General features: G+C 33.9%; 1 protein-coding gene across 1 annotated transcript; it reads left to right on the plus strand.

The window, feature by feature from the left end:
- The first annotated feature begins 956 nt into the window (after nucleotides 1–956).
- On the plus strand, nucleotides 957–5,665 carry LOC125473792 (isoleucine--tRNA ligase, chloroplastic/mitochondrial-like). Its single transcript, XM_048577086.1, has 5 exons — nucleotides 957–1,004; nucleotides 1,706–1,802; nucleotides 2,779–3,130; nucleotides 4,928–5,214; nucleotides 5,326–5,665. The coding sequence occupies exons 1-5, from the start codon at nucleotides 957–959 to the stop codon at nucleotides 5,607–5,609; spliced, it is 1,068 nt and encodes a 355-aa protein (XP_048433043.1). The 3' UTR covers nucleotides 5,610–5,665.
- Nucleotides 5,666–11,145: the final 5,480 nt, after the last annotated feature.

An 11,145-nucleotide genomic window follows, 5' to 3' on the forward strand; every position in this document is an offset into this window, starting at 1 on the left:
TTCCAAATCGAGTTACGTAGGGTTATGGACCCTACCGTCAACCTTTGACCGACGGTTGACTTTTGGTCAATGGGTCTCAAATCATTCTAGAACGCCCTTGGGAATGTATTTTATGTAAGTTACGTGTTCTTTCAATAAGATTTATGAGACATGATTTGATAGCACGAAATCCAGGTGAGTGGGCTTTTGGTTTTATATATATAAAAATGTAAAGCATATATACATATATATATATATATATAAATGTAAAACATAAATTTAGGGACGGGTTGTTACATATTAGGCTTAATAACATTAGTAAATTTCTTCGATTAAACTTAACATGGATACATTTTAAAATGAAAGAAAAAAGAATGTACCCATATAAGTTTAAAAATGGATTAAAAAAAATTGGATAGATTTTATATATAAAAAAATTGGTACATTCTACATATAACAAAATAAAAAGTTTTACATGAATAGGTACATATAATTAGCATGGGTACATTTAGCAAAAATAAAAAGTACAAATAAAAAAAATATAGGGGTACAAATACAAATAAACTTTAAAAAATATGGGGCACAAAAAGAAATTAATATATGGGTACAAATTAAAACTGAAAAGAAAATTGGTACAAATTAAAAAAGAATTACAAATTAAAAATGGGTACAAACTAAAACTAAATATATATGATAAAAAATTTAGTCATAAATATAAATATACTAATTGTAACATTTTTAACATTAAATGAATATATTTAGAAATAAAAAAATATTTTATTATTGAAATAATTAATGATGTTATTAATACCTAAGGACCTTGATCAAAAATTAAAAAGGACTAGAATTTTAATCAATGGAATAGCAAAAAGAAGGATGAGAACCTAATTTCTCAGTAATAATAAAAACTGAATGAGTTGTCTGGAGTTTTGAAATCTCGCAATAGGCGAGTTTGGTTTTTTTAAAACGATGCAAACATGACACTCGCAAATGATGTCCCTGTCCCTGTCCCTCCCCGCGCATGGGTATACGCACAGACACGCGGGGAATATATCTGTATTGGATATACATGCAGACACCAGCACTTATTTTGAGCTCATAGTTGAGTGTTCACTTTCTGTTTGGTTCCCGAGAAAATGTTTTGAAAGACTAGAAGCACTTGGAAGTTTTGGGAGGACCTTATATATGTTCTGCTTTCTGTTTGAGATTTCGAGCTTCGTCTTCTTCCTACAGTTCTCCCATGGTTTCTGGGAAAAGGAAGGCAGTTTTCAGCTGTTGGAATGGGCTCCTTTTAAAATTTGTGATGAGTATTAAAGTTAGTGACACAGAGACTTACAACGGCATTCTCTATGGTCTGAATTTTGAGTGTCTTTTTTCTTTAATTCGGTACAGGATTCAGATAGAACAAATAAAAATTACGAAATGTATGCAGTCTCTATCTCATGTTCACAAATATGTACAAATGTGCTTTATTTATGCAAAGAAAACGGTTCATACGGCCCTTCATGATTTTCCAGTTAATTAATATTATAGATCTGGTCTAGAAAGCATAGATTCCTTCATGTATTCCTTTCATAAAGTTTTTTCCATCCTTCTGCAAAAATGATGTCACTTTTCTTGTGATGCTTTTGTAAAACAATGTCAATTTTCATGTATTATCTTATTTTGCTTTCTTACATTGTATTCATATAGTTCCTGTTAACTTGACCTAAACTTTTATATGCAGCATCCAGAGGGGCACGTTTCGAGAAGCGTGTACACCATTTTCAAATTGGTGAGTGCCTCTCTCCAACTTCAGGTCGCTTATGTTGGAGTAAAATCCGGTTCTCATAAGATTTTTGGGCTCACAATCATTGTACGTTACTTGAGGATCAAGTTAGGATTAGGGAATTAACTTGGACTTTACCTGTTGCAAAAAGGAATGTAATATTAAATTGTAATTCTTGCTAAAGGGGTTCCTAATCCTGATTGGTTAAGGAGATATAGACACAGTCAGTTGCCTATTAGGTCTCAATGATGGGATAAGCCTATTAGGTTAACATGCCTATATAAGTGAAGGTCCCTGCGTTTGCTGAGTTACGCAATATTCACAAACTCCCCATACAGTTTGATTGCTAAGGATCAGTACAACGTAGAAGACTCTTTGCGCACCAAGTTTTCGTCCATGGCATCTTCAGGTTAGTTACGTACTTGTGTTTTAATTTATATAGGCTATTAAAGATTTACATGTGGTATCAGAGTGTAGCTTGTATGATTAAGACCTTAAAACAAAATTAAATTAGAAAACTCGGTAAAGTTCTTTTCTGTCGTTCATCATGTTATAGTTTATAGTTTTCTGGTTCCATTTTTGTCTTCAAATAATTACGCATGATGGCTGCTATGTTTTTCAATTGTCTGGCATGCAAATTGGATGAGGGGCTTACATTATTATATTGATGTGCATGGATGCCATGTTAATTAACGTATTGCCAATATAAGGACTAATTGAAAGACATTGAAACTGGACATATATTTGCATGACGGATTGTTTCCAGGTTCTAGTAAGACATGTCTGATATAAAGATTAATAATCCGACATGCATAAAGTAATATCTGATCAAGTTTTTAGGTATGGCTTGTTTGATATCGATTAAGCAAGCCGTAGCGGCTTAATTGATTTGAGTGGTCTCTAAGTCCAAAGTCCTATTGATCAAATTGTGTGGTATTTGAAAAGGACTAAGACTTATAAACTTTGCTATAGAAGGACCACTAATCTCGAGTTGATTGGCTACTCGGATTTGGATTTTGTGGGGTGTGCAGATTCTCTCAACTCTACTTCCAGCTACGTTTTCATGCTCGCTGGAGGAGCAGTGCCTTGGAAAAGTGCAAAACACGGGGAAGTTGCAATGTCTACAATGCAGGCTGAATATGTAGCTTGCTATGAAGCCACTTCACAAGTTGTGTGGTTGAAGAACTTCATATCTAGCATAAATGTTGTCAAATCGATTGCTAGGCCCATTCAGTTATGGTGCGATAACAAAGCTGCTGTTTTCCATGCTCGAAACAACAAAAGGTCTAATGGAACTAGGCATTTGGATCTCAAGTATAAGATGATTCGCAAGGAAGTCATGAAGCAGCAAGTTAAAATTGATTACATTGATACTAAGTCAATGTAGGCGGATCCACTCCATAAAGCTCTTCCTAATGCAGCGTTCCATGTGCATGTGAAAAACATGGGCTTAGTTTTCGATTTTAATGCACTGAATTAGTGGGAGATTCATGTTTTAGTTAGTTCCCTTGCATTGATTTTGGAGTTAAGTCACTAAGACTATTAGCTTTTGGTTGGTTCGTGAGTTTGGATTATAAAGTTTGAAGCATTTTCAGTTATTTTTATTATGATTTTGTTGTTTGTTTTATACCTCTATGTGGCTGTTTGAATGCAGTTATCAAGTAAAAAGTAAAGTTAATGCTTCACAAGCATTTACAACATGATATGAAGAATATTTCCAGATACTGTTTTCATTAAAGGTAGAAAACTAAGGTATTCTGATTCAGTTACACCAGTCATCATGCTAGCACTGACTGGGTTTTTGGAGGGCTTTATTTGAAGCATTAAGAAGACTTACATGGTCTGATCAAGGAGGACCTTAGAAATTAAAATACCAATATATTACATCAAGTCTAATATTTATATTTCGATTTTCTCACTTATTGATGCTTCATGTGATTAACCATACTCACATATGTGATTATGAAGACTATGGACGTTACCCTTGTCCAATAGACTTGTTAGTTCTATGTGATTGTGCTAATTGACAGAAGCTATAAGGAACTTTGAGTTTAAGTGATTTCCATGGCCACTAAAGTAATTCTGATTTGGTTTCTCTTAAGTTAAGTTTCATACAATGCTTGTTTCGACCAAGTGGGAGAATGTTGGAGTAAAATCTGATTCTCATAAGATTTTGTGGTCTCACAATCATTGTACGTTACTTGAGGATCAAGTTAGGATTAGGGAATTAACTTGGACTTTACCTATTGCAAAAAGGTATGTAATATTAAGTTGTTATTCTTGCTAAAGGGGTTCCTAATCCTGATTGGTTAAGGAGATATAGACATATTTAGTTACCTATTAGGTCTCAATGATGGGCTAAGCCTATTAGGTTAACATGCCTATATAACTAAAGGTCCCTGCGTTTGCTGAGTTACGCAATATTCACAAACTCCCCATACGGTTCGATTGCTAAGGATTAGTACAACATAGAAGACTCTTTGCGCACCAAGTTCTCGTCCATGGCATCTTCAGGTTAGTTACTTACTTGTGTTTTAATCTATATAGGCTATTAAAGATTTACAGCTTATTAAATGAATATTTCCAAGACTTGTCTAAACTCATCAGTTATCTCTGTTCTTAATCTGTTTTATGCCTTGTGTTTGGGAACAGTGTCAACTGTTTGTCATTAAACATTAGCTTGAGTTGGAAAATTTGATGAATTAACTTTGAAGAGAATGTATCATTAAAATCTTCGCGTCATCTCACTTGTAATACAACTTGCTACGCAACTGAGGATTCTCATCTTGCTGGTAATTTGAATGAGTTAATATTTGTTTTCGTACGTAAGCATTCTCACTTGTAGATATGAGCACCTTCCTTGGTCATTTAAGTAATAAATTTACTCTCCCCATTTCATTTCACAGCGATCGCAGTGAATGCCAAGCTTTTATATGCCATCGTTGAAGTACAGCCACTCTCAGAAGATTCTTTATCTGATGGAAATCAGAAGGGAGGGCCTGGAAATCTTTTGAAGGAAGAAATATAAGCCTTTCCTTATTGTTGCTTCAGATCTTGTGCCAGTGTTAGAAGCAAAATGGGTGTGAAGCACTTGTTAAGAAAAGGGTGTCGGGTCAGATCTTGAAAACTGCAGGTTACGGATTTAAAAAGATACCTATTGAGAAGATGTATTTATTTCAGATATGTTCATCCAGTTTTGAATAAGGGATGCCCAGTTGTCATTGGAGGAGATCATATTACAAAGGAATCAGGAACGGGACTGGTCCATACAGCTCCTGGACATGGTCTGGAGGATTATGTCTCTGGCCAGAAGTACCAACTACCCATGCTTTCTCCTGTAAATGATGATGGAAAGTTCACTGAAGAAGCTGGAAAGTTTTGTGGGCTTGATGTACTTGCGGATGGTAATATTGCGGTTGTGAAATACTTGGATGAACATTTATCAATTATCATGGAAGAATCCTACCGTAAGTTTCTTTCTTTCCCTTTAGCGGATAATGAGGGAACTTTTTTATTATTTTTTTCATTCGGGTTATAGCAAGCTGAGTCAGTGACAAGCTCTTCCTGCTGTTATGCAGAACATAAGTATCCATATGATTGGAGACCAAAAAAGCCCACAATATTTAGGGCAACTGAGCAATGGTTTGATTCAGTAGAAGGGTTTCGCGAGGCTGTTATGGATGCAATTGGTCACGTAATTGGCCATGCAATAGGTCTGGATTTACATTTTGTTCAGGCAGAAAACAGAATATGTGCATTGACTTCTAGCCGCTCTGATTGCTGTATATCACGGCAGGGAACATGGAGTGTTCTAATTCCAGTCTTTTATCCTGTGGGGTCAAAGGAAACTCTTGATGAATGAAGAGACTATTGAGCATATCAAGTGGAAGAGCCAGTTAGATACACACTTCCTCTTTCTGTCTACGTATTTCCAAATATTAGTGCCTAATTAAGATCTTATAGAAGTTGATATTTGCTTTAATTTTGAGCATCAGTTGGGGATATTTTCACTTTTGCAAATGCATGTTGTCTGTCTGTGACTCTGCAAACACAGGTGTGTATTTGTGTGCTTTTAGTACATATATGAAGATAGCTAGATAGTTCAATCAATCAATATCCATATATACAAAGACTGCTCTACTGATTAGCCCAATTTTAATTATTTTAAAGATGAATGGTGTATTCAATAGATTAAATTTTGATTCCTTCAGTCATCTATTTTTGCAGCGATAATATCCGAAAAGGGTAGCGATGCGTGGTGGTACATGAAGGTGAAGGATCTTCTCCCTGATAAATATCATGATAAGGCATCTGAATATGAAAAGGGGACTGATACAGTGCATGTGTGGTTTGATTCAGGTATTAATACAGTTATTGTTTAACCTTTTCAGCTCTACCTTGTGCTGCTATACAAGAAGTTTCTCTATTTACTTGCTAATAACAAGAAGATAGCAACCAATCTAAGTCTGGTTTGCATTCTCATTGTGCTACTTTTAGTCAGCTAGGATGCAATACTCAAAAGTGCAAGGGTATGTAATTTAAATAGTTTCAGCAATGCCAGTATATTCCAGTGTCATAACACATGGATTTGTATTGGATGAGAACGGTTTGAACCAAAAGGTAAGTAGTTGATGTAAAGTAAATTTAAACGTACTGAATTATCACTTGAATCAATCTTCAACAGTATCTGGATGCTGAAGTCTTGTTTTTTTTTTTTTTTAATGCTTCTTTTTGTAAGTTTATGCTGCAAGTGACAATGCTGTTTTAGGCAGTTTTATCTCTTGGAGCAAAGAGTGCTATGAAAACTATCACTTCTTTAAGATATTTCAGGTGAACATTTTCTTAAGCCTGTCGATTTCCCCAATGTGGTGGAATATTTAAATCGATGATTTTTCTCTGAAAAAAAATTCAGGTGTAATTATGACTTTGAGGTTGAAATAACACCTTATAATTGGTGACTATTATCTATCGAATGAATCGTATAGTGTTTGAATACATGATGATCATCGATTGCACCTGTGATATCACTAAGACAATTATTTATTGAATGAATTGTATAATGTTTGAATACATAACGATCATCTATGTCACCTATGATATCACTAAGACAATTATCTATTGAATGAATCGTATAGTGTTTCTATCCTTGAGACTTGGTAAGGGAGAATTCTGGAAGGAAGGAAGGTAAGAACGGGGTTGAATGCAATGCACTCACGCTCATGAGAGAGGCCTTTTTTTAATCACGGGCACTATGTGCCCCTAAAGATGTGTTGTGTTTACCATTGTTATCCATTTGATATAGGCATTAATAGTGACACTATACTTTTAGGTTACATACAAACTCACTAAACTTGGTTGGTCGCTCCACGTTTAATGAAACTTGCATTTTTATTGAGAAAAAACACGTTGTCTTCTTCTTTTAACCAATCCCATATCAAATAAAATTGTCTCACTCTCTCTAGTGTTTTCTAACAACCCACACAAACAATTAGCTACCAAGCTAAACAGCCAAATTCCAGTACGATAAACTATTATTATCAGACATACACAGTTCCACCATGATCATGGAAAAGACTTAGGCTCCTTCATATGTTGTTTTGAGTATAAAATTAACAAATAAATAAGATGAAATGACCTACTATCCAGTCTCATTCTTTTCTTGATCCTCCCAAATTTGTATGCCAAACCATCGAAAAGTACATTTCAACGGGTCAATAATCTATGCTATGGATAATCGTGTTTGTTAATCATATGAACTCAATCCCCTTCTTGGCTTCCGAACGTGGATGTTGAATGCATGCACTCTTTTTATTTTATATGCAAATAAAATTTAACCTTTTCTTGATTCTCCCAAATTTGTATTTTCATGGGATAATTGGAGAAGTCAAAATAACTTGTCTTTGAACTGAGATATTTTAAGCCTCCCAACTTGAAAAGAGAAAAGCACATAAATAGAGTGAAGCTAAACATGTTGTTCTTGATCAATCTCTTACATAGCAAAGGCCACTAAAAAGTAGAAGTTTATGTCTAAATGATAGCAAACAAACCAACGCTTTAAATTGCCATCAAATTAAATTTAAGAAAAAAAATAAAAATTGGCTTGTTTTATTAATATTCCACATATTGTTGAATACACCCCACGTACTTAATACACCTCACACTTGGTTTTTTAATTAAAATTTATCTTAATACACCCCACATACTTTACCATAATACCCTCACACCCCACACTTTCAAAATACACACCACATTTTTTACATACATCCCACATTTCTATCTACATCCTACATTTTCTACATACATTCCACACTTTTCTACATAAACCTCACACTTTTCACGTCTTAGGTGCAAATACATATTTTATTTTTTACTTCTGTATAATCACAAAACAATGAAACCAGTTTTAAAAGGTAGAATTTATGTAGAAAATTGACCAAAAATGCTTCCATGATTCATTGGATAGAAGAATTTCAGCCCTCGAAAGCTTAAAGCCAATCGAAACTCCTTAACCTGCATAAGCATCTGAGTAGATGCTTTAAGGGTGAGAGTCGATTTCATGCCGATCATCCGGCCATATTATCCCGCCTGGCTTCCACTGTGAGTGGGGGCACAATCACAAACACAATGGCATGCAGGCTGAAGCACATAACAATAAGATAATTATAAAATAACATAATTAGGCCTCTCAATCTTGAGCCACAACCCCAGCAAGCAGTAACAGATAGGGGTGAGAGTTATCCATGAATTGACCTTACTTTTTTCAAAGAGATATCAATTTATAGGCATGCTGATGAAGTCACTAAAATAATAAAAAAAATATGAAACCTTCACATTATGTGAAGCTTCCGAAACGTCGATTTCATGTTTCGTCAAAAATAATTTTTTTTAATCAATGTGTTTGTAGTTTTATTGATTACGGTTTGTTCTGCAATGGAGAGGGAGAGTGATTTTAAGAGTTGAAGAAAATAAATAATCTTGGGATATATGTAAAAAATGATTTGGGATGTATTTAATTTTTTTTTTAAAACTTTATGAGGTCAAAATTGTCATTACAAAGTAAGGTATATAAGTCATTTAATATCAAATTTTAATATGAGGTGTATTCAACCTTATGTGGGGTGCTAGTAAAAAAACACAATAAAAATTTAGTATTTTCTTTTCGACATACATCTTTGATCTTCATCCCGACCCTCTCCGTCTTGGAGGCTCAGTAATTTGCATAGCCTAGTCACCTTGGACCTCATTCTACGACCGCGTCAAAGAAGAAGTCGTCGTATCCCAACGAGAAGGGTTGGGAGTAAATAGAATTTTGGTTAGAGTGAAATTAAACTTTTTGCCATCAGCATATTAAAACCCTATAAAATATGCAATTATTTTTATCAAAATAATATACAGTGTAAATTAACACAATAATATGAACCCTTGATAATGATAACCTTTGTTCTTTGATTCGTGTTAGTAAATACAAACTAAAATTTATTTAGAGAGATGCTGAATACAAACTCATATAAACTCAAACTTACACTGAATCAGTCTGCATAACAAATAATAAAAAAAAATAAAAATAAAAAAAAAAAAACCTATAAAATCAGTCAAGGCTTTGAACTCTGCTTCTTGTCCAATGGTTGCAATTAGCACGCATAGAATAGTCTGGAGCCTATAACAAAAAGAATGAGAGAGAATGAAAAAAACTGAAAAAAAACACAAAGCTTTCACTCTAAAATAGAATTTGAGATATGAGATTTTACCCAAGATGGATATGAATGGTTGACAAAAGCCTTTTGCGTCAAGAATCTTCCCAAATTAATCCAAATAGTATAACACGGTCCCGCGCTTCCAAAAGGCCTGAAACTAAAACTCTAATACTGATTGGAATGAAATTCATGTGAGTTTCATGTGAATACGTGGGAGATTGGAAATCGAAAATAGCAGTTAAAACTAAGTGTTATTGATTCTCCATGTAACTGCAAAGAATGTGCTGTTAATGCTGAAAATGTGGAAGAGATTATGTCCTTCTCTTCCTTTTGAAATTCCAATGGAGAAAGGAAGGAAAGGATGTAATTCATTATTTATGTGATGGGTAATCCAAGGGTCTCAATTAATTTCAAAGTGTTGATGCGTTGCGTTTGATGGTTGTAAATTCTCATTTATGATATGTGCAGATATATTGTCCGCATCTAAACATTTCTCAATGTTTTATATTTTGTATGACAATTTTAACCCTATTATATTTGTGTATTACCATTTAACCGTATTATATTAGGATAGTCCTATAATAATAATAATTATAATAATTATTATTATTATTATTATTTTGAAATGAGGGTATTTTGAATGTTTTATCTTTTTATTTTTCTCACTTTATCTGTACTAATTAATAAAACTCTCATTACCAATCAAAAGAGGGTGAAAAGACAAATTAGTCTTCTATCACACAAAAAAAATTATGGGCAACAATGTAATTTCACAGGTATATATATTGAAGACTAATTTGTGTGATAGAAGACTAATTCCTCACATTATTGCCTATCATTTTTTTTTGTGTGATAGAAGACTAATTTGTCTTTTCATCCTCTTTTGGTTGGTAAAGAGGGTTTCATTAATTAGTAGTATATAGATGTATATTGAAAACCAAATGGTTACCAAATAGGCCTCAAGTTTCAAACAATAAAAATTGAAATAAAAACCTAAAACCATATAGTTACTGAGTAGACCCTAAATTTCTGTGAAATGTGGTAAATAATACAGAGAAACCATGGTAGTCGATGACTTTCTGTTAAAGCTACTTTAGGCGTTCATTGGAGTATTGGATTCTTGAATGCATGTTTGATAAATCAATTTGGATGTGAATAGTTTTGTTTCCCTCTCTATCTGTTTGTTATGTGATTTGGATCGAGATCATTGCAACTGCATATATAATAACTTTGTTTATCGTCGACGAACAGGAGTTTGTTGAAATCTGGTTTCCTTGTAACTGCAATCAGACCCCCAGTGGTGCCACCCAACTAAAGCAGGTTAGTTTGTTTCAAGTTAACCAACTAGTACTATACTGCAGTAATTTTTTTTTTTCATTTATACATGAGATGTCTAAAGTTCGACTCACATAAATAGCGAAAACGTATTATATTTGTGTTGAGTTTGATACATACTGAATGACTAGCCCGTTGTGATGGATATCGTTGCATTAAAAAAAAAAAAAAAGCATTTCCGTTTCCTAATTGACCAAAAGAATAATCTCCTAATTTTTCTTTTGAAGAAGAATAATCTCCTAATTTAGAAATTAAGACAAATTAATTAAATAATCATGAAATTGGATGGATCAATGCTTGAGCTAAATGGGCCAGCAGGTAGTCATTTGCATCTAGGTGAGGCCGGCCTGTTAAATTCGCTTCCGGCCC

Source organism: the organism of the source record quoted next, unplaced genomic scaffold (assembly GCF_019419815.1).
Source record: "Pyrus x bretschneideri cultivar Hongxiangsu unplaced genomic scaffold, Pyrus_bretschneideri_v1 Contig97, whole genome shotgun sequence".
Lineage (NCBI taxonomy): Eukaryota > Viridiplantae > Streptophyta > Magnoliopsida > Rosales > Rosaceae > Pyrus > Pyrus x bretschneideri.

Excerpts from the sequence above, each read along its gene's own strand:
- LOC125473792 (XM_048577086.1), top strand. The coding sequence starts at position 957 with ATGACACTCGCAAATGATGTCCCTGTCCCTGTCCCTCCCCGCGCATGG. Across the intron at positions 1,005-1,705 it reads CTGTCCCTCCCCGCGCATGG|CATCCAGAGGGGCACGTTTC; the intron begins GTATACGCACAG and ends TTTTATATGCAG. Across the intron at positions 3,131-4,927 it reads TACATTGATACTAAGTCAAT|ATATGTTCATCCAGTTTTGA; the intron begins GTAGGCGGATCC and ends TATTTATTTCAG.